General features: G+C 44.4%; 2 protein-coding genes across 3 annotated transcripts in view; both read right to left on the bottom strand.

Annotated features, from left to right (window-relative positions):
- The window catches only part of DMXL2 (Dmx like 2), a 2,950,233-nt gene that overhangs the window by 128,327 nt on the left and 2,795,258 nt on the right, over positions 1 to 26,648 (bottom strand). The gene's annotated exons all lie outside the window — the stretch shown is intronic.
- On the bottom strand, positions 14,882 to 15,958 carry LOC138504361 (transcription initiation factor TFIID subunit 9-like). Its single transcript, XM_069624806.1, has one exon. The coding sequence runs from the start codon at positions 15,867 to 15,869 to the stop codon at positions 15,096 to 15,098; it is 774 nt and encodes a 257-aa protein (XP_069480907.1). The 5' UTR covers positions 15,870 to 15,958; the 3' UTR covers positions 14,882 to 15,095.

Here is a 26,648-nt window from a genome sequence, read left to right as displayed (position 1 = left end):
CCAAATTATGTCAGCTGTCCCCCCCTAGAATGGCTGCCAATAGGCCTTTTATGTCACCCACTGCTGAAGTCATTCCCGCAAACATTCATTCTAATTCATAAATCCATTTTCCCCTGCCTGCCGTCAAACTAGGCAATTTACACAAAATGTTCCTTATCCATCTGTGGCCACAGAATATATTGTGGTCGTCCGCCCCCTATCTCTAATAATGGCAATTGTGAAAACCCTTGCCCATGATCATACCCACCTATACTCTTCATTCTCTAGATGAGGCTGGTTTCACCTGTCTGTCTTCAGCCTGGCAGTGACCTTAATCAGCTCACATATGGTGGGGATGTATCCCTTGCACCATCATGCTGGTTGTCGTACAGAATATGGTGTTGGTTCCAGTGTTTTTTCTTTAGGGTCTTCAAAATCTGACTATTTTACCCTTTTTTCCATGCTTTGGCCTATTGAAAAACAGCATGCACTTTCTCTTTGTGCCCTGTCGTTTAGTTCCCTCTCTTCGTCTGACATCATTATACCCCAACTTGTAGGACTATAGTCCCTTTCCTCATCATCAAGATCCAACCCGCTTAAGGATAATGTCGGTGTTCATCTGCCACTGTGTCCCACAATCTGCTTCCTTCTTATTATGGCAAGGACCCTTCATTATATCCTATCCCTTAGTTTTGTAACCATCCTTGTCCCTCATTTGTCTATATAAATCTCCAATCCTTTTCCCTATGTCTTCTGCCCCGTGGTCATCAGCCCATGTCCGTATTCTTCGTATTCCCTGCAGCTCCCTCTGGGCTGCTGTAACCCTCTCTCTTCTTCCCACCATTCTCGTGCACCATATATCGGTTAACCTAATGGTCTATTTCATCATCCTTATGCCCCCTGCTCCTTATCATTTCCTCTTCCCTTTTCTTCATTTCTCTATTCTTTTCCTCTTCTCGCCTTCTTTGCAACATACATTCTTTCATTCTCTGAGCTTCTACTTCACTACATTTCTTCTCCTCTATTTTCTCTTTCTCTTTAATTTGCTCCTCATACCTTCTTGGTTCTTCCCCTCGTTTCCTCTCTCTCTTCCTCCTCTTTGTTTGCTCTTTCCTGTTCCTTCTCTCCGACGCTGTCGATGCCCTTCCCATCTAACTAAAGTAATATCTGTCCTCGCATCCATTAATTTTGTACGACCCTTTCCTTGACTCAATCCTTGAACTCCTTTTGTCTCTTGGCTTCCTCCTCTATTTCTATCTGTTTACTCCTTCGTTCGTCACGCTCCTTATATTTGTCGCATGTCGATCTATGTTTTCGCTTCTTAAACTTACTTTCTTTCATACTGTCTTCACTATTATAAGAGGGAGGTGTGTATATTGGATTAACATATCCTGCAGCTGCCTTCACTTCCTTCAAGGGATACATTCCCTGTTTCTCTTGTCTGCTGGGTCTTCCTTCTCGTTCTGATACATTTTGCACATTTCGAAAATGGCTAACCTTTTCTGCAGCATTTTCCCCTTGAATATAGCATGCAAATATGTTGCCATATGTCACAAGACTATTTTTGGCAATGAACCTCCTTGAGGCCACGGTACTAGTGCTTTATTCGCTGTAACCCTAAGCTACTTCTGGTGATACTGTTTTACCTTAGCCATATAGCCTGGTAATGTCCTGCATAGGTGTAAGAGAGGTGTATCTCCCAAAAGGACAAGTCGATTCTGTGACAAACCAAAGGGTGTCTCATCCGCTACTCCTCGTGGACTTGTCATCCAGGTCGCCAGGAGACGGCCATCGATTTTGGATACAGTTCCTGGGGGTGGACAGTGCGGAAGGATCAACTAGGCGAGGCGTCTTCGAGGGTGGGGATGAGGCAGCCGAAGGCGAGATGCAGTATTCCCCCCATTTTTGTTCATCTACCCCATCCTATTGTATAGGATATTCCGAAGTCCCAACTCCCCCCACCCTTTTACACAAACACTAGGCAGAGGAAGAGGATGACAGAGCAACCAGACTAACTCTCTCATATCGTACTGGACATGTCCCACTAAACGGGTCAGGCAAAGTCAGGCACTTTACACTAAGTGCATATACCTGATACCAATTAGCTCTCCTCACATGAATATAAGGTAACACCTAAAGACACACACTGAGCAAGGCGGAACACGAGCACAAACAGAACTTCCGGGACGAGGGCACACCTAGTGGAGCAGAGCAACGGACCAAGGGACGAGAGCAGCAGTCCGAAAACCCAAAGGGTTCCATACCGAAGGTTGTTGACTCTTGCAGACCGCTAAAGACACGTGCAGAAGGCCAGATCCCATAAGTGAAGATTGCATTATGTTCCAAGGACGCCAACGACCGTCCCGGGTGAACGGCAGAGTTGGGGAGGCAAGATAAAGCCTGTGGTATTAACCTTGACTTGGGAATTTAAAATAGCAAAACAAGAAAGAAGCACACACATCCGCTGAGTTGGCAAGCGACCTGAGAGACCGGTGCACGTTAAAGCGAATGAAGTAGCAACATTATATCACAAGTGAAGGCTGCACGGGTATGGATGAGACACGAAGAAAGGCAGACCTGCGAACTTTGAAATAAAAAAAGCAGCCGTGAGATCAGCGATACTAAGTAACGGAGTAGTCCGGCAAAAGGAAGTAGCCCATTCGAAAGTCTCAGTGAAAGGTAAATTGTTTGAAGTTATAAAGCAACCAGACCGTGAAAGCAAATTAAGTGAAAGTAACCGTGAACTTTGAGTCAAAGTGGTCCTGCAGTGTTATGGTAAAAGTGCCACGCTAATTCAAAAGTCTTTGAAAGGGCTCCAAGCCCAATTGAGGGAGATCCGAAGAAAAAGACTTTAACGTGGAAGGCCAGACAGGCATTAATCCACGGTCTGAAACCGAGCCAGCGTGGGTCATCCTGCCTACAGGGACAGACTTCTCTGTGAGGTGTAACGTCAGGAGAGCTGGTTCAACTACCTTTATTCTTTTGAACACTGATTTTTCCTTTTGCATACATTTCTCCTTTTACACTTTCTGTATAAGAGATAGGGCAGGCATTAGGTTTTGTTAGCATAAGACATTTTGATTTGACTGACGTCACTGTTCTGTTTATCGTTTGATGGTCGAGACTACTCCCATCTTGATTATAGGGCAAATTAGGAGTTTCTCCAACCCCATCATTTTCAATAAATGTTTTACAAATTGTGCCAGTGTCATACTTGTGATGCATAGCTTTTCTACAATTCCGACTGTCGATACTTATCAGATTCTTAAAATAATCACTATATAACTGGAGGGTAAGCTCATAAACAAGTGGGAGGATATAGGAGCTAATAATACTTGGAACAAGGGGGATGGCGTCCTGCCACTTCCTTTAAGTCTCTTTACCTATATATTTTGGTAAAGGCTAAATTATTCAGCATGCTAAATTTGGCAGTAGCTATTTCATTAAGCTTACTGTCATACGTGTTATAAAAGACGAGCAATAGAGCCCTTCAAGAGTGCACTGTAGCTTTTTTATTTGGCCAGTGTTAATAAGTGCAAATCAAATTTTATGCATTTAGGTTTGACAAGAAACTTTTTAGTTTTCTAGTGTACATTTGGATCAAAACACATTCATCTTATTCCACAAATGCATTGAAGAAAGAGTAACAATCATTGTTTAGCAAAAGTTAACAAATACAATAAACAGATACACAATCATTAGTGTTTTGTCTCAGTGAGCAATAAATGCAAAGAAACATGGTGTATTCTTTTGACACAAGGCAAACAATTACATGGAGTGTGTGAAATCAAGAACCATGTGTTAAAGAAAAGGGCATTATTTCTTTCTGAAACTGGGTTAATTTCTTGTTGGCTCTTGAAGAAAAAGGGACCTAGTCATTGGTCAACGTCAAGAAACAGATCGAGTTATGGAACGGGATTGTGGGAATGGAGCCCTCAAATTAATGTGGTCCTGTGACGTTTCGGTGGGAAGCCGCCTTCATGGGCCTCGACTTGGTCTCCCCTGTGTAAGAAACAAAGGAAAAGAAAGAAAAAGTGGGGCTCAAATTTTTGTAGAGCTCATCTAAAAAGGGAATAGATCTAGTGCTAGTGATACTGGCATGCATTAAAATCTAATTGGGACCATATATGGGTGCTACGGTGGCGTTGTCCATAAGCTTGCTGGCACTTGGTTACTGACCTGGAAGGAAGTCCGGAATTCGTATTTACTTCCAGTCGTTGTTGACAGGGAATTGGGAGTGATGTGTGGCGGACCTCTTCAAGGAGGTTGCTGCAGGTGGATGGCAGATGTACTGGGTGTACTGGATTGTGGGGCGAAAATAAAAACATATGTAAAAGCCGAGTATATAGACCAAACACTGGTAGTCACTTGAGTATAGTGCTGTTCTGGACTGGACAAAAGGACAGCACCATATCTGATTCACAAGGTCTTGCAGCCGTATGAAGGTAATTGGCAGTGTGCAGTTGGGAGAAATCCCTTTGAGAAGTGACTTGTAGGTGGCGTGCAGGCGGAGTCTCGCGTGTTAATCGAGGTCTCAGTTTGCTGGGGTCTGCCTGTGGCCATCCCTTGATGTGGCTGTGGGACCCTGGATTAAGCAAACCAGGGTACAGTTAAAAAATATATTGCTCATGTTGTGCTAAAATTGACACGGAGCATGGTGTGCAATAGCGCGCCAGCCCGTGCTGTATAAATCTGGTCTGGAAGTGGGAACGTGGGACTGGGGACGGGGAATGTCTCCAAGGTGGGGGCAATCCGTTCCCAGCCACCACGTGACTTGCCCAGCAGGGTGCTCTTACCTGCGGGTCCCTGAACGAGTGGATCGTTTTCTTCGGCTCCGAGTCCCGACTCCTGAAGCCGGCGTAGCTGCAGTGAGAAAACAGACCTGTGGCTGAAATGCGCACAGCGCATACGCGGGTATCGAGTGTCTGTGCCCCTGCGCATGCGCACTTAATTAATGCCCGGGGGTTGACATAGCAACCGTTCTGTTTGTTGCGTGAATGTCCGTGGGGGGAAGGAGGGGAGCCGAAGTCGAATCGGATCAGCTGCAAACAGGGCTGAGAGAGGAGGGGAGCATGTAAGTGGAGATGCAAAGATATAAAGTGCTCCCTCTGCTCATAGATTCGAGTGGGGCGAATGGTATGGCAGTGTATAGTCATACTAACTGTGTGCCTCGTATTGTAACAAACTAACACACAATTACTCAAACTTAGTGCTCCTCACAAGTGTTATGCATGGCATAAATTAGTTTGAATCTCGTAGTTGGGTGTGTATATGCAAATTCACAAATAAAGTTGAACAATGGCATATCTAGAGAGAACAAAGTTGGTAATGGGGGTAAAACATTGTAAATTCACACTTTTTTGCACAACATAAATTAGTTTGCATTGAAACATCTCATGTGCATTTTCTCAAATTATACATACGGAGGCACATGCTTACTTGATACTCTGCTGTGCGTGAAGATGTAAAGCAACAGGCACCAGGTGGTAATGTTATGTATTTGTATTGTGCTGCAGCTCGGGTTACTGGCAAGTGTAGTGGGCATGCTTGGCTAATTGCTTAAATACAGTGGCACAGTAGGCTCTCCTGTTAGTATGGGGACAAAGGTGTAGTGGGTTGCCCAGGTGCCAGGTTGTAAGGGTAGGGGTTGTCTGCTCATCCGTAGGTGGTTGGCATGGCCTCGTTTAGGCCCTTCATTGTGGCTTTAAGTTTGAAAATCCACCATGATTCCATAAAATAATTACAACACAAAATACATTTAAGTAAGCACCCTCAATCGCTGCCTTTTATCATAAAAAGACCATATTAATAACCAGTTTTAGAATCTTTATGATATTGTTTTTCTTTGTTTCTAGGTTTTTAATTGTATCGATTCTCGCCTGCCTGTTCTATTATTGCCACTGCAATAAACTTTGATTTTTATCTTTATTATTTATTCCTAATTTTTAGCCTTCTGTGATTGACGTCCATCACTTGATCTTAAGGCCTGAAAATTAGTTAATTTTATTACTATTGTTTTATGTTTCTTAGTTTATACAAACAAAGTTTTATACTGCGCATTTATAACCCCAAAACTCTTTCTTTTTTCTTCTCTTGTGATCACCTTCCTCTACCTTCCCTCAGATGTATCTCCTCATGTTTTACTCCATTTTGGAGGGTAGCACGTACTCTAAATATTGGCACTAGCCTCAGCAATTCTTATCATATACTCTATTTATAGTTTAGTATGTATTCTTTGGTCCTCCTTGGAACCCGTAATCGAGGTATCTATTCTTTAAACACAAATCCTTTTATAATATATTTATACTGTAAGGAAGGCATGGTATCAAACAGTAAGTGATCACAGTTCAAGTGTGTTTATTGAACTTCAATTTGGTTTGGAAAACGCCTATCTAAACCTAAATCTAAAGATGGGAGCAAGCTACGACCATCAAATAATAATAACGCAGTCCTAGTGGCGTCTTGTCAAAATAAAAGGGCCTATACTAATAAACCTATTTCCACTCCTTACTTCTAAATACAAATAGCGTGGGAAACAATGTTTTGCAAAAGAAAGTGTTCAAGAAATGATATGTCAAGATAGTCAAGCCGTTGGCTTCCCTTCCCCATGTTTTCAGGACAGGACAAGGCAGCATACTGGAGCTTAGCACAGTCTCTGGCTTCTCCAGCATAGGATGTAGTTCAAGACTTCAACATCAGGACATTTTGTGGCAAAGTCTCTTTGTCATTCAAAGTCTCTTATTTCAGAGGGCCTGATGCAACACAACAAAAAAAGTAAAGTTCCTTGTTTCTTAGGATTTTCACTTATACAACTTCTCGAGTGATTTACTGTTCACCCCAGACCCCCCTCTGCCAGGCTCAGACCAAATTCACATACTTTCCAAACTTTCTCTATTTCATCAAAATCTAAGACTTTCGACTATGCACAGGATTTTGCTTGACCCATCGCAGGACTACTTCGATTCCCATTTATTTGTTCTCTTTCAATTCGTCTCCCTCCACCAGGTACGGGCCAAATTTATCTACTGTTATTACTTCTCAGCTGGATACCTTACAGAGACCTTTGTTTGAGCACCGACGGTGTGGCAGACTACTCCATCAAAGGTATTGTAGCATGTTTTAAAGTTCAATCACTCATCAGCAGTTTAACTTCACTGGTGGCTCTTATCACACACGCTTTCACAATGTTCGTTCTAGGGCTCGCCATACAATGTTGCTGCTTGCAACCTTGGCTTCAACACAGACTGGTCTTGTATCAGTCTCCCCAACACACCGGATGCGTTGACTTCACTGATGCTGCATTATCCTTGGAGCCAAGGACGGTACCACGGTGGCTGGTGATTCTCCCTGCCTTGATTACTGATGCATGGGGGACCCTGGTATCGCTGACACACAATGCAGGATTCTTCAGCCTGGTTTTCATGGTCTTACGCTTTCTATTCTCAAGGTCTCTGGAAAGTAATGGTATCCTGTCGAAAAGGTCAAGGAAATTTCCCACCTTGCGATCCCCTTTGGTTTTGCTGTCTTTCCCCTCGTGCTCACCTGCTGTCTTGAAAAATGCTGTTTCCCTGTGTGCTTTGCCTCGCCCGAGTGTGCTTTCGTGCTCCGCCTTTTGTCTGTGTGGGGAAGTGTAATTGAAGCCAGTTGTGAGTGATTGTCGATAAAAGCCTGACCTCACCTGACCAAAGAATTGGGACATGTCAAGTATACGGCTCGGGAGTTAGTCGGTTTTCCCTTAGAGCAGGTTGTGAGAAAGTGTTTCTGTTGTAAAAGGGGAACGGGGGTAGAGCATCTAAATATCCTACCGGGTAGGATGGGGTAAAGGTGTTACAGGGAAGGGGATACCGTGTCTCACCATCCGGTGTACCACTCCTACTCCCCGAACCCAGGCGATCCACCCATACTGGTCTACCCCCAGGAACTGGATCCAAAAGCGATGGCCATGTCCTGGCCACCTGGATGATAGATCCCAGAGGATTAGTGGGTGAGACACCTCCAATGCTCTACTTACACCCGTGGCTCAGCTTGAGTCCCTCTGCATCGACTCTCCCCCAATTGACCACTTTGCTGCGAGTCAGCGGGGACCCGGCAGAATCTTCTCCAAAGGGGCCCCTGTCAACCGATACCTCCACACGTGCGATTATTCGCGATCTCCACAGGAAGCTCCATGGGCCTCTGGCTAATGGCGGGAGTCGTCAATCTTCTGAAAGTCTAGCTTTGGGCCTAGGTCGACTGGATCTTGAAGCATCTGCACTGTTACCAAATGTGCAATAGCACCTTGAAATGTTTATCATGCGCAGAATGGAATTACCATCTAAATGACCCCAGACTCAAATAACCGGACAGACCCAAAGAATATGGAAAAGTACTATTTTATTGTGGGTTCAAAATAAAGTAGGGCAATCTGGTGAACTACAAGCAGTAGTTCTGCATACTCGCACACAATTTTAATTACACAAAAGCTTTATACCTCAATATGCGTCAGCTATGACACAATCCTTCATGGCAAACTTAAAACTATTGAAGGGAGGGGTTGGTTAAGGCAAGATATGTACCTATAATATATGTAAGTGTTAATAACTTTATGTAAGTGTTGCTAAAGGCTCCCCCTTTTCCAGTAGACACGCTTTAAACTACCGCTAAATACTTTGAATACTGATTATACAGAATACAGTAGCGGATTGGCCTGTGCAACTTGGGTCCATTTAGCTGGTTGCTAAATGGACCCATATGATTGGTTGGCATTCTCTCCCAACTTTGGACTTTCGGCTCGTTAGCAACACGTAAGAAAAACAAAACCCAGGTGCAGAGACCAACGTCAGACTACTATCCACTTGCTCCATTAGTCTGTCATCTCTCATCGGTCAGGCCCTTAGCCAAAGTTTCTCCTTTGTAGTTGACTTTGCAGCCTTTTCTTTTCTCTGGGATCTTTCAAGGAGTGTGGGTACACCCTTATCTTCATCTGGAGCTTAATGAATGACCCTTGCTTTCACCCCCAGTCACGTGTGAGGAGACCAAAGAGTTGTCAATTTCAATCTCTTATTTACTACTATTTGATTTAATTGCACTAGGTGCTATTACTCCTCGACCTCTGGAGACTTGATCACTCTATCACACCCATGTTTTCCGCATTTTTAATTATCCAATACTTGGCAATTGTGGATGTTTTCTTCTTAGCTTAATCTAAGAGAAATATGTGGCATGTCCATGGCTTATCCTCTTGACTCCCTTTGTGCCATGCAATTTTTCATTGATTTTCATTGATCAACAACCTTGATCCCAAGCCAAGAGGCTTCTCTCCATCCACCAAACAAAGCTGTTTTTACAGTGTCTCCCATCTCTGCAGCCTTAGTCTGTTAGATTCAATATGAGTCCGGCATCCATCTTTTTCCCCATGGCCGTTTTAATCTCATTATAGGTTATACTGCAGCAAGCTTCTAGATGTCTACTCTACCTTGCGTTTCCACATATACACATTTACTTTGCCTCTTCTCGCCTGTTTCTTTGACACTCATGAGTTCTTCAGACTTGATTACATGTTTGTCTTGTTGCTTCAGTTACATCTTTTATTCTTTTGAACATTCATAGATCGTTTCAGTGCATCCATTTATCTTTACTTGAAGATGTCACTCGGCAGCGGTTAGATTTTCTTTACAATTCTTCCGACTGTATTAAGGTATGTCGACATCCATCTAATGTCTCAGTACAAGGGTACATTTGATACGGTTGTCTGAGTGCACTTGATGCAGCAATGGCTTGGTGTCATACATACGACTCTTTCACTGTCGCTCCAACATGACAGAGGTGAGGGGGAGGAGCTTAACAAAGATGCATTTGTCTGCTTCTCTACAATGACCCTGGTAAGCATAGGTGCCCATAAATACAAAATAGCTTTTAGAGGTTCCATGGTATTGCGTCCAGTCTAGCCTGCTTTTGGAATCCTTGAGAACCAATTATTTGCAAAGCTTCCTTTATTATAAACCTATTCAATTTTCCCTCTTCAGTGGCAACCTTGCTAGAATTCCCCAATTCCATTGTATCGAGTGGAACCTGGTGGGGAACAACAAATTACTTATCTCCAGTAATATTATATGATACGATTTGGCATTTATAATGCACCTATACACACGTGTTCTTTTGAATGGATGCTCCTGATCTTCGATGTATTCTCCCAGCATCAGTTTATCATGGAAACTTTTACAAACAGGGTGCACTGTGCATTGTTGGCATTGAGGTTCCTCAATCTGCTCCTTCCACAGTACCAAATGCGACATCAGCACCAGTACATATAACCCACGCCCTGAGAGCTCAGTGTCTATTGTTTTTCCCCATGCTCAGCCACATTAATGAATATGGTAATTTAGAGTGAGCTCTCTGTCAGAGGAGCAGGTTGGAAGGGAGATGAGGAATCTATGGGAGGAACAGCCGTAAGAAAGAACATTACCTGAGGAGTGTAATTTATTCTTATAATGGATTAGTTCCTCTGACAGATTCCTCATCTTAGATACAATACTATAGCAATAACATAATGCGTTTGGATTTCGTTTCCTCGTATACACTCTCTTTGTGCACATTTATGCAATGTGTTTTTCACAGAATTTCATTTTCAAAACATATGTTTTGTGTATGGGGTAAGGACCCCTCCCCTGCTACCCCCAATTTAAAAGACATTTTGTTTAGAGGAAAACAGAGCAAAGATCTACAAAAAGTGCACAAGAGAACTGCAGACTAAAACACTTAGAACCAGACAGTATTTATAAGTAGTGAAGAGCAAGCCCAGAAGCCATGGTCAAATTAAGACATTTTGGGGGACTGCCATACCAAATCGGGGGCCATGGCCTGACGGAGAATCTAGGCACTAGTGTTTTGTGAAGGTATGAAATGAAGACAGTGTTGCAGCCTGTCAGATGTCTAATACGTAACGCCTCTTTGGAGAGTTAAAGTGTCAGCCATTCCTCTGGATTAATGTACTCCGAAGCCCTGATTTACTTCCTTCCCAGCGATAGAGTAACATTCAGAGATGCATAAGACTATCCATCTGGACAATGTACATTTCATTACAGCTTTACCTAGTCTAGGACAAGTGTAGCCTATGAAAAGCAGGTCCTCTGTTCTGAACTCTGTGTAATCTCTCTGCTTCCTTGGATTGGTGAAGAGGGGAGTAAAACATACTGGTAGGTGAATTTTCTGAGAAAGATGGAATTCAGAGACCATTTGTGAAAGAAAGGTTGGTTGTACCTGAAGCATCACTTTGTCCCTAAAAAACACTACTAATGGAGGCTTGCAACTCACTAACCCTGCATGCAAAAGATATTGCTTTCCATGTGAGCATTCTGAGTGAATAAGAATGCATAGGCAAAAAGGGCCCCCCAGTAAGTAAGCCAGTACAAGATTCAAATCAAAGGCTTGCACAGTGAAGGGAGATGGGGAAACAGGTTATGATCCTTCTTCAGGTGGGCGCTTGAAAACTGGATGTACAGTCAAATACCCTTTCACTGTAATCACCACCTGTAGCCCCTGCTGGGCAAGGTGCAAGTGAAAGGACAGTATACTAAAAGTACTGCACTGATAAGGATCTATTGTACTGAGGAAGATGTCACAAAGAACAAATGGCCATGTCCACAACGTCTGGGTACCACACGTCCAGGAGGCACAGTCCGTAGCAATCAGGATCATGCTCTTGTCAATCTCCTGAGAACATGAGGGATGATGTGGATTGGTGGGAATGCACATAGAAGTAGACAATCTCAGTCCAGCACAAACACATCCACTAGTGCTCCTTTCAAGGGGAAAGCCCTGGAGCAGAACCACTTGAAGTTTCTGCTGAAAATGGAGTTGAACAGATCCACTTGAGGGGCTCCCCATAGGGTGATGATATCCAAAAGAACTTCCAGGCACAACATCCACCTTCAGTGTTATGTTGTCTTTCCCGGCTAGATAAGCCAGTGAAAAGGAGATCCCCATTCTGTATCATCCAAAGCCAGAGCAGTATTGCCTTCCTGAGCAAGGGCAGTGACCCTACACCACCTCTCTTGTTGGGGTAGTACATGGTCACTTTGTTATTCGTCAATATCAGGGCAGTCTTCTCCTTTATCAGAGGCAAAAAGGCAATCAGCGCCAGTCTGATGGGCCTCTGCTCCAACATATTTATGTGTAGGTGTGTCTCTGCAGGGGACTACAACCTGCTCACTGTCGGCTTCTTCATGTGGATGCCCCAGCCCTTTAAAGTAGTGTCCGTAACCACAGTTCCCTCAGACATGGTTGCCAAAAAGTTTCCCACCATCAATTTCTCCCTGAAGGCCCACCATAGTAGGTCCTGAGAGACCCTTTTTGAGACCTGAAGGAGGTCCATCATGCTGCCTGAGAGCTGTGACCACCGAGACTCAGGAGGCCACCTCATTCTCAGATGGGCCTCTGGCATCAGAAAAATGCAGACTGCCATGAGGCCCAGCAACTGTATAACATTTAGGGCAGGCAGTGTACGTGTGTTCTGAAATTTCATGGATATCTACTGATTGTGAAGTGCCCTGTCCACTGGAGGAAAGCTCTTCCTGAGGAAGAGTCCGGGACTGCTTCGATGAACATAAGCATCTGCAAGGGTGTCACATGGGACTTCATGAATTTCTGGGAGACGCCCATTTTGTGCAAGAGGTGACTGGTATGGCCAAGGTGTTTTTTTAGCCTGCTCAAGCACGCAGGCTCTAATTAGCCAATCATCAGGTAAGGGACAGTGTACATTTCCCTCTATCTGCAGACTGGCTGCCACCACTGACAGCAACTTGTTGAAGACCCTCGGAGCAGAGTTGAGCCCAAAGATAGAACCTGAAACTAATAATGGGTATGGTCAATCATGAACCTCAGGTACATCCTGTGCTACGGATGGGTGGGCATGTGGAAATAAGAACCATAGAGGTCAATTGACGCCAACCAGCTGTGCAACTCCAGGTACCATCCTGAACTTGTCCCTTCTGATGAACTTATTAAAGCATATTAGGGCCCAGATTGGTTGCAGTCGTCAGTCCTTTTATGGTACACGGAAGTAGTGGCAATACCACCCCTGGTTCCTCCCCACCATAAACGCCCTCTCTATGGTGCTTCTCTCCAGTTGTAATTTCATGCTGGAGTAGCTGGTCTGGTGGGGCGAAAAGGATGCAAAGGTGATGGGTAATTGGGAAAGCATCACAAGGACGGAAGGCACTCAGGAGGTCATTATCGGTTGCCTCAAAGATTACTGGTCACAATGTGTGCGTGTATTTCACCAAAGCGCAAGATGCATTGCGGCTTCTTAGCTAATGCATCATATTTCTCATGTCTATCTGGTGGTAGGGATGGGTAAGCACTCGATTTTACTGCTGAAGTGGCAGTCTGTAACACCAAGCTCTCAGGTCTAGGATGTTTTGAAGGGAACTCTGGGTCTGTAAATGCAGGTCTAGATTTCCCTATTGAATTGTAGCTTATTGCAGGTGCAGAGTATGGTTTTTGCTAGACGTTGATAAGCACATCTTTTAGTGCAGTGTAGAATTGTAAAACGGGTTTCCTGGGGGGGGGTCCCTTGTCATGAATGTCAGCTAGGTCATATTCTATGCTGGGTTTTGCGGGAGGACCCCATCCTGGGGCTTCTGATACCATTGTCATCATCCTCCTATACGAGGTGTTCAAGTGGGCATAGGGGTTTGCTTTAATTAAAATCGACCTCCAGCGAAAAGTGTTGAGCCTACTAGCATTCCTTAAATCAGCAGCCTAGTATGCCATTTTCGACTTCTCCAGTAAGAAATCCTGATTGTAACCCTTGAAAAGATTAAAAACTAAAAGGTGGGCGATCTGGTGCAAGTGGATCCGGGTCACATCACCCGAGGCCCACCCAACTGTCAATCGCTGCTAATCTTTTAGTGCCTTTTATTTTAAAGATCTTTTTCCCTACTTAAGCAGCCTGCAAGCCGCTTTTCTTTTGCATGTGTGAGCCGGTGTAAGTGGATCTAGGTAGCATGACCTAAATCCCACCTACCTGCTTAACCTTTCCTTTCCTTAATCAACTGTTAGATAGAAGAGCGCCTCTCGCACGGGCATCTGAAGTGAATGCCAGACGAAGAAAATGGCAATTCTTCTTTGGACCGGGATAACACAGGACCAGGACCCCTGCTCCTCGAACATGAGTAAGCCCGCTCGTTTATGTGTTTCACTCCTCTCACCCAACAGCCCATCCATATCACCAGCAACATCACAGACAAATCTTTGTGAAAAACAAGAAAAGGGCTGCCACACCAAAGCACTTGCAGTTTAATAATTGTCTATGTGGATTCCATTAAGGATTTAGGCTTATTCCATAGTCAGATTGGGTACCTATTACTCCAACTTTATTCTGTCATTACCCTGTCATCCTCTGCGTCTCTTTCAAACACTAAATCAACTTCTTTCTTCAGAATCCTGACCCCTCACTTCACTCATCTATTTCCCCTTCTGACTTTGCTACTTTTTTTTACAGGTAAGGTGCTACTTCTACATTTGTCTCTTAATCCATCCTTTCCTTCACATTCTTGTCCCTCATCTTCTAGCGCACCACCTTCTTCCTTTGTTTCTCTTGGTTACTGATGTCGCCAACCTCACGTCTAGAGCCCATACTTCTGCGCCTCCTTGTGAGGCTATTCCTTCTTCACTTAACCCTAAAGTTTTTTCTCATCTATTTCTTCTTTTTTTTCTTTTTTCAGTGTTTAATTTTTATTGAAACGGTGGAACAGTTTTCTCACAGTGTACATGTATGCATATGCACAGACACAGGCAACAAACATTACTTGTCCAAGTCACACTAGACTGGAGATACTAATTACATGTGAACATTCTTTACTTGCTCGTATTCAAAACAAAATTATCAAAAAAAGTTGAGAAAATACAAGGTAATGCAGTCACAATAAATTCAGATCGTCTGCTCCCCTGAATCAATTCAAAAGGATTGAATCCTATGCAAAGAGAAATATGCAATAATTAAATTGCCCAACTTTTCCACAGATTCTACTCAAATGTTGAATAGTTACAACATGTGGAAAGAAAAGTCTGAGGCTTCACTGGTATGCCTCGCCAAATAGTCCAGACAATTAAATTTTCCTATCACACCAACAATCTTATAGTGCGTCATAGTCCTCCTCATCTTCATGCTTCCTCTTCAATGAAATAGATTCACCAGTGTTCTGTGAGGATACCATGTTTGTTGTGATCAGGATGTTCTTTGACCCGATTAATGAAGGATTGATGAGAACATTTTGAACTGTAGGTGTAGAAGTAGTTGCTGATTTGATCGATGTTTGAGAGGATGGAATCTGTACAGTGAATCTTTGACTGGCCAGTGACACTGGATTCCCAACTTTTGTGGATACAGAAACAGACTGTGCCGGAGTACCAAGAGTCGGCGTACTAGGTCTGCTCGTTACTGCCCCAACACTTAATCTGGGCACTGTTATTCTTCCTGTGGAGGACATCTTTTTCTGCAAACATTTCAGTCTGTAGTTTGGTGCAGTTAGGCAATATCTGTCGGGTGGCAGTCTTGGTCCAGCATATGGCTTAATCAGTGGCAAAGGAGTTTGATTTTTTGGTCTTGCGATGTCTAACAAAAAATCTCTTGGAGGAGGAGAGGTGAAAGACTGGTCTGTCCTGCACTGGATTGCCAATCTTACATCATCTGCATCAACATTCGATTTTTTAGCATGACTCGAATAGATTTTCGCATCTTCCAACATAGTAGTCACATACCTGTATGCAAATTCCAACATCTGATTGATCACTCTAGGTTCATACTCATTTATTCCCATATCTTTCAAAATCTGGGCCATGACCTGTGCATCCTTTGGGGTACTTTTGGGAGCCGCCATATTATCTTGTTCAACCACATCCGGAAACATGGTGCAAGCGTTTCCAGGTCACGAACAGCGTTGCCAGGTCCGGTAAAGTCTAGTAGTTCACTTCAGAGAAACGGACCATAGAACGCCCCGCCCACTCTTCTTCCTCTCATCTATTTCTTCATCTTACTGCCCTTTTTAATATTTCATTCACCACTTCTTTTCCTTCACTCTTTAAGCACACAGTGATTCTTCCTATAATAAAGAAGCCCATTCTCGACTCTTCAATCCCATCCAACTATCGACCAATTTCTCTTCTAACTTATCTGTCAAAACTTGTGGCATCTATTCTCAACTTTCACTCTACCATGTTCATAATTCTCATGGTAGAGTGAAAGTTGAGAATAGATGCCCAACTATGTCCAAATTCTCTTCTCTCTCCCTTTCAATCTGTTTTTTATCCTCTGCACTCAACAGAGTCTGCTCTACTTGCCATCACAGATTATTTCCAACTGCACGTCATTCTAAACTATCTTCTATTCATATTCTACTGGATCTTTATGTTGCTTTGAACACTGTGGATCACTGTTCTTGTGTCCTGTCTCCCTGCTTCTGGTATCACTGGTTCTGCTTCATAATGGCTCCGTCTTATTTTGAGCATCATTCTTTCTTGGTTTCGTGGACTGGTCACCCCTCTCACCCCTGCTCCTTTTCAGCATGCATCCCTCAAGGCTCTGTCCTGGGGCCGCTCCTTTTCTCCCACTATACTGCCCCTCTTGCTCACATCATTAAACCCTTTGGTCGCTCATATCACTTCTATGCTAATGGCACCTAGATTGTTCTCTCTTTTTCATACTTTCCTGAGGATATTCATAGTAATGTCTCTGCATGTCTGTCAATTCAATCCTGGATGTATTCACGGTTTTTACACCTAAAACAGAAATTCTGTTCTTTCCATTCTTTGCTATCTCTTCCTATCTTTCTCATTCATCCACCTCTTTTCTCCCTTCCTCTATCTTCCTCTCTACTTCGGCTTGCAATTTAGGAGTTATAATTGAATCCGATCTTTCTTTTGCCTCTCATATTTCCACCCCTGGCTGATCTTGCTGCTTTCAGTTTTTCAACATACTCAAAATTCGTTCTCTCCTATCTTTCCATGCTACTAAACTTCTAATTTCTTCTCTTATTCTTTCTAGACGTGACTACTACTCTGCTCTTCTTATTGGTCTTCCTGCCTATCGTTTTGCTCCTTTATGCTCTATATTAAATTCTGCTATACGTACTATTGTCTGACTTTCTTCTCATGCCTCTATTACCGATGCTTTACACTCTATTTCTTGGCTTTCTTTTGAATCCCATTTATTATTTCATGTCTTGCACATTGTCTTTAAATGTACTCATGGCCTGGCCACTACCTAGATTTCTTCTTTGGTCAGTTTCCATGTACCTGCTCACTCGCTTTGTTCCTAAACGCTTTTTCTTCTTGATACTCCCAAGCTCCTATGTGCACGCTCCAGGTTTTGCTCTGTTTATTAGCCCCCAAGCTTTGCAATTCTTTGCCCCTCTCTATTAGTTCTTTCTCTACCCTGTATTCTTTCCATTTCTCTCTCAAAGCCCACCTCCTCTAATCTTAGTAAGTTGTCTTTGTGAATCATTTTATACTTTCTTTTGTACCGTTTTGAACCTATTCAGCACTTTAGCAAAAGTGCATTATAAATTCAATAAATGAAATGAAACATGTGGGTGTATTTGACTCCCATTGCAACTCCTTGGATTAAAAATATATATATCTGTTGAATGTGAAAAAGTTATTACGGAATATAATTACCTGGCATCTCCTAGATCATTTATGTTGTTGTAAATATGTGGCTGAACAATAACATACAATAACTTTTTTGGCTAAGTCATGTTCAATTGCTGTGTACAGCAGGCGCATATCAAGTGTCACCAGCAAGTAGGAGAAATAACTTACCGTAATGTTCTTTCTATGGATTATTCTCCTGCAGATTTCTCATCAGATAGATATCCATTCCAGCGTCCACTGCTTGGAAAACCTTTCAATAGGGGGTGCAGTACACCTCTACTCGGCCGTCGATCCATCTTGCCTCAATGCCACTACGCCCCTTTAACTCAGTTCTGTACCCGGCTCCCTCCACACACCCTCCCCCGAACTCAGCCACTGCAGAGGTAGAATCAACTATTCAGCTGAACAGCCACAACTCATAGGAGAAAGAAAAACCTACCAAAGATTTTTACGTTTTTGATCAGTGTGGAATAGGACCGCAAAAGAATGCAGAACACACGACTAAGGTCTACGGTAGCCCTTTAATGAGAGCTCAACTCGTTCTCCCAATAGAGAAGGTACTCACCCGCGGGAGAAGAATCCATAGAAAGAACATTACAGTATGCTTGAGTGTTTTTGTGCACTCTACAAATGTAACTGTTTATTTGTAGAGCGCTTATACACAAGTGAAGTGCTTCAAAGCATTTCAAGGTGCGAAGGGAACATGGGAGTACAGTCGTCATTCTTAGGCCTTGACAATTCCAATTGATTTACAACATTAGCTAGCATGCTAGGCCAGGGGCATATATAAAAGTGAAGTGCTTGACACAGAGTGAGGGAGCAAGGGGGGTGGGGTGGGGTTGGGCAGGAGCATATAGGTGATAGAACAGTGCCGACCTGGCCAACATCAACATTTCGGGATTGCTTGGTAGTTGGTCATCAATACGCCCATGCATGCGTAATTCAAACAAGGCCCAGCTAGGGAGGGGAGCCAGAGGGAGGACGGGACAGACATACTTGCACAACCTAGAACATTCAAGGTCAAGGAATGTGCAAGAGCGCAAACAGGAAGTGCGAGGGAGGGGAAAGCGGACAAATGCGACCCGTCTAGCAGGGCAGAGGCAAGTGCAGGACTGGCGGGGGAGCCTGAGACCTGTTAGGCTCTGGAGGTGCACTAGGCGATCAGTCAGGTAACGGAGCAGGTTGGGGAAGAGAAGGAGGGAGGGAAGGAAGCGAGGAGAAAGGTGGTTAGTAGGGCAGAGGGAGGAGAAGGAGGAGAAGAGGTAGGTCTTGCAGAGTTTCGGGAACTCAAGGAGGTCAGGCTAAGATGGAGGGACGTAGGTAGGCTGTTCCAGAGGGAGGCACCTGCAGAGGATAAGGCTCTATCACAAAATCTCTGTTTTGAGAAACGGCACATCCGCAGAGAGTTGGAGGAGACCAAGCAGAGGGCTCTAGTAGGAGAGTATTTAAGAAGAGAGCATTGTAGGTAGTAAGGGCCCTGGACCCAGAAAGCCTTGTGTACTATGCAGAGAGACTTGAACTTGATCCTTACAGCCACGGGGAGCCAGTGGAGTGATTTCAGCGACGCAGAGATGCGGTCCCTGGGCTAGAGGCCAAGGATAGGTTGCGCGGTTCTCTTCTGGATAAGTTGCAGAGTTTAGAGAGTAGAGGTAGGAAGATTGAGAAAGTTTTCCACTGACCTGGAAACTTTTAAAATGTCCTTAGAGTGTTGAAATACAGGAGCCATTTCAGAGACTGCATGCGCAATCTGGCCTCTGGCACTTGAAAAATGCATGATCCTCATGGACCTAAGAGGTGGAGGAAGGAAGCCGCTAGCAAGGTGTTGTAGCACTGAAACAGTTGAACCATCTGCCTGACACTGGTAACTCTCTCCTTGAATGGGGTTGGGGGGGGGGGCACTTCCCCCACCCGAGTGTCCACGACCGCTCCAATGAACTGGAGTTTCTGTGTCGGTGTTGCATGGGACTTCTGCAAGTTTAGGGAGCAGCACAGCCTGTGGAGTAGTGAGCATGTGTCCTTGAGGTGGGGCAAAACTCGTTCTGTCGAATTCCTTCAGATTAGCCAGTCATCCAGGTATGGAAGCACATGGACCCCGGATCTCCTGAGGCGAGCGGCGACTTCGCCATGAGCTCGGTGAAGACCCTCGGGTGGAGGTCAATCTAAATGGGAGCACCTTGAACTGGTAATGCTTGTCCCCTATGAGGAATCTCAGGACATTCCTGTGCTTCTGGTGGATTGGCACATGGAATTGTGTCCTGGTAATCCATTGACATCAGCCAGTCCTGGAATCTGAGGGCATAGAGAATTTCTCTTAATGTCACCACCTTGAACTTTCCCTTTTCTCAGAAACTTGTTCAAGGCCCTGAGGCCCAAGGTGGGATGGAGTCCTCCCCCTTTCTTGGTACCAGGAAATGCAGGGTATTTCAGCCCAATCCGCCCTGCTCGGGAGGTACCTCTTCCACAGCACCCTTCAAAAGCAGTGCTTGTAACTCCTACTAGCGCCTCTTTTCCAGTTGCTGAGGAGCAGGGAGTGGCCTGTCCGGCGCCCTTGATAAGAAAGGCAGACAGTAACCCCACTGGACAAGCTGGAGCCCCCAGGCAACAGAGGTAATCTTCTGCCATTGGGGCCAGTGCTCGCCTATACGCTGCAGCCTCTGCTGCCACCATCTGCTGGCCTCTGCAGGCCCCCTTACCCCTTCCGGAGCCTTCCTGCCAAAGGGGACGTAACACCTGTAACCTCTTCCCCTTGTGGCAAGGCTAAAGGCAGGTTTTGCAGGCTGCTGGACAGCTAGGCCCAGAGACTTGGCGCCCAGGTTTAAGTCCTTAACATTTGTCCAAGGACTCGTCAGCCTTTGGGCCAAACAGATTCTCACTGTCAAAGGTGATGTCCATTAGCTTGTTCTGGACAATGGCTGAAAATCAAGACGTGTGCAGATACGCCTGTCACTTCAAGACAGTCGCTGAACCCAGGCCCGTCTTCAACGACTGCCGGGCCACTTCCTTGCCATCATCCATAATTCTTCCAAAGCCCTCCCACATTTCCCTTTCAGGAATGTACTGAGCGGTTTGCCCGATAGCCCTCCACAAGCCAAACCTGTACTTTGCGAACGCGCAGGACGCGTTCACCGCCTTAAGGGTCAAACTGCCTGAAGAGAACAGTTTTGGCTAGGGCGTCAACCTTCTTATCTTCCCTATCCATAGGGAGTGTGGACGTGGCTGACCTATTGTTCACAGTGGCCGCCAGAACCACTTATCACTCTGGCATAGGGTGAGTGGAGAGAAATACATGGTCTGCCATTGCCGGCCTGTACATCCTTGTGAAGTAGGAATTCACTGAGGGAGAGGTGCATGGCCTCTGCCATAAGGTGGCAATGGGGTCGGTAATAGCCACATTAGAAGTCACGGCTCGCCTCCAGAAGATCTGTGAAGTCGTAGCCCGACAAGGGTCTGGCTGTGACAATCCAACACAGGGTATTTATTTATGTATTTATTTTATTTTTGCATTTATAGCAGAGCACAAAACTCTGGGGCATCTAGGCACTAGTTACAATGGATATGGTGTTACAAGATGTTATCAGGTGTTACCAGGTGAATAACATTTGTAGCAAGGCTGAAAGGTCATAATCAGGTAGGTTGCAGGCAAATTATAAGTGCAGCACAAGGCTGAATAATCATTATCAGGTGTGTTTCATGCAAAGTTACATATGTGCAAGGCTAAGTGCGAATACACGAGGCGTAAGCAATATGATTCGGTAAAGTAATCAGATACAATTGCAATGTTCCGAAAGTTACAAAGGAGAGTTAAAAGAATCAAAAGGTAGTGACTCCCTGATTAGCACTGGAGTCTACAAGTGAGCAGCTAAGCAGTATACACCAAATTGTCTCGGTTCATGGTGAGTATAGTGACCGTACATTAACCCATCAACACCGAAGGGGAACAGTAAGGCTGGGGTATACTCCGCGCAAGCCGGCCAGGCTTCCCCGCGTGGCAGGGGGTTGCATTGATGGCACAGGGCGTTGGTAAAGGGCTTTAGAAGAGAATGGTGAACAAGGGGAGATGGAGGTAGCAGGTCTACCCGGTAAGTGCATTTTGGTTAAGATGGCATGACAGGCAGTCTAGGGTGGTCTTCGTGTAAACACTAAGGTTATCCGGTCTGAGCATATTGAATAGTGGGAATGAACACAAACCATAAAAGATGGGCATCCGCCGCTGGTAGCAGAGGATGCAACCTGATTGAGTTAAGCAGTCTAACGGGTGCCGGGGGAAAGAGACGTATTGCAGCGCAATACAAGTACAGTGCAAGAGAGTCAGATATGTTGAACCCTTAGCCTTCCTGTTTCATAGTTGGCCAGTTGATGAGGCTGCAGCCAGGGAAGTGTTTGAATTTGTGATCAGTGCTGCAGGTGACAGCAATAGATATCCACCACCCCGTCCACTGTGGCCCTTTATTTAGCACTGACATGCCCACAGGGATGAGCTTGCTGTGTCTCCAAGTCAGGAGAGGTTTCCAGTCCAATGGCATCATGGATGCCCTCAGCTAGGGCAACTAAACCTGTCTGAGTTCTGAAAAATTCCTGCCTACAGCACCTGCATAAGCAGGGTTGAGGCCACACCACATGACTGGTTATCATTGTCGAAAATCGTCACCATAGTGTTGAAAAACTGGGTTCTCGAGTGCGGAAACATACGACCGCTCGGCTATCAGCGCCGACATCTATGGTACTGATGCCGGCGCCAAAGGGGGCTTCAACGCCTGGGGCGCACTTGTCACTAGCGGCGCCGATGTAGGCCTGGCCACACTCGGGGATAGGCCTGTGAGGATGATGACGTTGTCACAGTGGTCAGCTTGGGGCCGGAGTTACCAGGCACCACTGGTGCCACCAAAGCCTGCTGCTTCGAGGGATCACCTCTACCAGCAGCTGCTTTCTGGAACATTTTAAGCATCTGCTCTTTAAAGACCTCCCAGTCGGCCCTGGATGTAGGCTCCACCGACTTACTGTGCTCATCCAACGAGTCGGATCCGTACCTACGTCAATGACACCTTTGCTTTTTATGGGAGGAAGAGGAATGACCCTGAGAGTGCAACCTCTTTTTAGTTTTCTTCCAATGCCTATCCTCCTTTTCAGGAGTAAGTTCCTCTGTATCGATCTCTGACGACCGGGCAGTCGAGCCTGCCAGGGATTTAGACGGGGGTCGGCCTGCCATGAGTTTCGTAGCTCTCTCCCGTTGCCATCTTAAAAGAACCACAGTCCCTGGTAATACCAGACACTGAGGCACCACATGCAGACGTTGTGTGGGTCTGATGGAAATCTTGGAACTGTAGTCCCTTCAGAGCTTGAAGCCCGATACCTTGAGAGTGAACATATTAATGCTATTGGGTGGAATAATCGACAATTGGTCGGTACAAATGATTTTGGTGAGAAAGTTGTTCCTCGAGCAGCGTGCTGAGCACCCAGAAAAAAGGAAATGAAGTACAGGGGCGTAGTGATGTAGTATATGTTCGACGACCAACGTCACGTCTGGAGTCAACGACTGCAGCATCTAGGTAAGAAGGATTGACCGCCAAGTCGCTGTGCAATACGCCCACTGTCGAAAAGTTTTCAGAGCAGCTTACGCTGGAATGGATATCTATCTGATGATGAATCTGCGGGAGAAAGGCAGTCCATTGAAACTACCCTTCCATGGTACTTGTTTTAACTGCTTACGTATATCCATAGAATCACTCACCTAAAATTGGAAATGTACAACCACTGAAGTTAAGTATTGCTCTATATACTCTGATGTGTATTCAGTTACTAATCAGTTACTGAACAAGTTCCACTTGCTATAGTTCTAACCACTAGACATTCTTCATATTGGCTTATGCACTTTGGAAGTTCACCTTTCAATACACATTTCAAATAAAAACATACGACTGTCTCATGTTAAAAATGCAAAGTATGTCATTTTGGCAGGGGCACTTCATAATGAGGGGAATTTCTCATCGAGTCATTTTTCTGGTGGCATAGCTATCCAAATTGTATTTCATGACCAGGTAGGTGATAATGCTACCCTTAATTTGGAGTGCCATAGGTATCAAAGGTTATCAGAAAAATACCATTTGCCTTCTCCATGTAAAATGTAAGGGATCTACTTACAATCAAGTTCCAAGTTCTTCAAATACCATTTCACCTCTGATTCTGGACTGGCAAAAATTAAAATACATTTTTAAAAAATGTGTATTTCCTGATTTAAGGGCAATTCAGGGTCTATTTGGGGGAGGAAGAAAGGCTTAGTTACGAGCACCACCTCATCTTTGTGAAAAATTAGAAAAGGGCTGCACACCAAGGCACCTGCAGTTCAATAATCTGGCATGCTGTGGTGTCTGCTGTCACAAAAGCCGTTGTCAAACTTGATGTAGAAGCCTCAGGTTTAAATGGTGTGTGAGCCAAGTAGGAAATACCTATTTTAAGGACCAAAGGGGGATGAGGAAGCCATACCTGTGGGAACAATTTTCTGAAATCATTGAAATGTCTTGAGGTACTTCCTTCCTAACGATAGCGCTCACTCTACTATAATGCTCACTGATTTTCCTTGCCTTTCTTGGATAATGATTCCTTCTTTTCAACGATCGCCATACTGAGACAAAACTGCAGTTCAATTTTATCCTTCTACTGACACTGGGTCCATGAATGTCAGAACTCAATCAGTTATGGTGAGCAGCCTTTTCCATAGGGGGAGTGGAAATTGCAGTTTAAATTTGATTTCTCAAGTGTGTTACATTGTGTTCTTTATATGCAAATAGAAGTGCAGCCACATGAAACAAACTATTAGGAAGGGCATTAGGCATTTTGCCCTCCAAACGCTATGTAAAAGCTTTTTGATTTGTCCATGGCACACCCCAGGTCGCTGTGGCACCTGTCCAGTTCCAGGGGTCGTTCTCAAGAGCTTCTGTCTACCACAATAGAGAAGTAACCTGATCGTCTGGCATTAAACCGTGCAGGACGTTAGCTCACTGTAGACCATGGGCCACTCTGCGGTTGCAAGGATCTTGTTGCTACTAGTCCATATGCTGGTGCACAAACCCGCGAGTTATCAGAACTGAAGAAACGATATAACCAACACTGTCATTGGTGCTTCAGATATTCGTTTTAACCAATGGCTCAATGATTCTTGAGACTTTGCCAATTACCGGGGTTATTGACATTCAATAATTTGGGCTCCTGGTTGGGAGCCTATTCTACCCGGGAGGGTTACTAGGAAACAACAATCACAATTGAATAGTTCCAAAAAGCAAACATGTGCTCACAGAATACTCCTCCTTTTCGTCAACCACTGCATAGAGAAAGAATTACTTATTCACGCTCTGTGGAATCAATCTTATTCTTTATATCAAGGTTACCCAGTTAGACATAAAATAGAGCCTCAAGAGCTAACATCACCAACTGAGTTGTTTGAGTGAAAGTACAGAAAATATTTACACCACACGGAGCCAAGAATTTCTTGGTACTACAACCACTTTGTGTGTGTGAGACAAACTAGACCATAGGTGTCTTTTGCCATAAAATTTACATAAAACTAGCAAACACAGACAATTGAACATTTATAACATCACATATACTTTTCAAAAACACAAATCAATTTCTCTGCGTATGGCAACATACATTTGTTGCAATTGGGGATAGTGCGTCTACACCACAGTGTTTCAGCCGTTTCTAGGTGGGCTTGATATGCCACATCTGCTGTACGGCCTTCATCAGGACGGGTATCTGTACCGTTTGATGTCTGTGCTGTGGGTATATTAATTCCACAGGTTCTGTTATTCAAAAGGTACAATGGCCACCCGGGCCAGTTTCTGTATGTTCTTGCTCTGCCAACGCCGCAGCCAGGTCTCCGTGCAGTAGTCAATGACTCAGTATTCAAACGCTTCAGTGACATACGGCGTGCAGGCTCTGCAGAGCAAGAGGTTTCTTCTGCGGGAACACCAGAGGAGAATAGCAACTAGGCTGATTTTTGAGCGAATTCTCACCTCCATCTGAGAGAAATCCCGTCTTTTCTGTTAAACAGGAACATACAGAAACCGGCCCGGGTGGCCATTGTACCTTTTGAATAACAGAACCTGTGGAATTAATATACCCACAGCAGAGACATCAAACAGTACAGATACCCGTCCTGATGAAGGCTGTACAGCAGATGTGGCATATCAAGCACACCTAGAAACGGCTGAAACACTGGTGTAGACGCACTATTCCCAACTGCAACACATTTATGTTGCCATACGCAGAGAAATTGATTTGTGTCTTTGAAAAGTATATGTGATGTTATAAATGTTCAATTGTCTATGTGTTTGACAGTTTTATGTACATGTTTGGAAAAAGACACCTAAGGTCTAGTTTGTCTCACACACACAAAGTGGTTGTAGTACCAAGAAATTCTTGGCTCCGTATGGTGTAAACATTTTCTGTACTTTCACGCAAACAGCTCAGTTTGTGATGTTAGCTCTTGAGTCTCTATTGTATGTCTAACTGGGTAACCTTGATATAAAGAATAAGATTGATTCCCCAGAGCGTGAATAAGTAATTCTTTCTCTATGCAGTGGTTGACGGGTTTATTGACAGACAGGCATCTTTCACATAATGGATAAGATCCATCAGTCCTAATGCAAAGCATTTCTCCTTGCGCTTGATGCTGAGAAGACTATTGATCAGGGGGATATGGGATGCTTGAAGCTAGTTTGGAGAGATTATGTTTTGGCTCTGATATGATTAGAATGATACAAGCTAACTAACAGAGTCCCAGAATATGGGTCAATAGAGATGTTTGTGAGCTTTTCATGCTGCAGAGCAGGAAGAAAATAGGGATTTGCTCTCGCCCTCTCTTCTGTTCTTCAATTGAACCTTTTGCAGTACATATATGGCAGAATGGAGCTATTAGGGGCATGAATGGAGGTGTATTTGGGATGGTGTGTGATTGTCAAAGTAGGTCTGTTGGCAGATGGTGTACTTTTGTTGGTTAAATTAAATATCCTGGCAGCTTGCGTCCCATATTATAAAGGAAA

This window comes from Ambystoma mexicanum, chromosome 11 (assembly GCF_040938575.1).
Source record: "Ambystoma mexicanum isolate Mex_15411 chromosome 11, UKY_AmexF1_1, whole genome shotgun sequence".
NCBI classification, from domain to species: domain Eukaryota; kingdom Metazoa; phylum Chordata; class Amphibia; order Caudata; family Ambystomatidae; genus Ambystoma; species Ambystoma mexicanum.
Note: the sequence above shows the minus strand (reverse complement) of the source record. Positions and strands in the feature narration are given on the sequence as shown.

Bases quoted from the DNA above. Each gene is read 5' to 3' on its own strand.
- LOC138504361 (XM_069624806.1), bottom strand. From the start codon at position 15,869: ATGTTTCCGGATGTGGTTGAACAAGATAATATGGCGGCTCCCAAAAGT.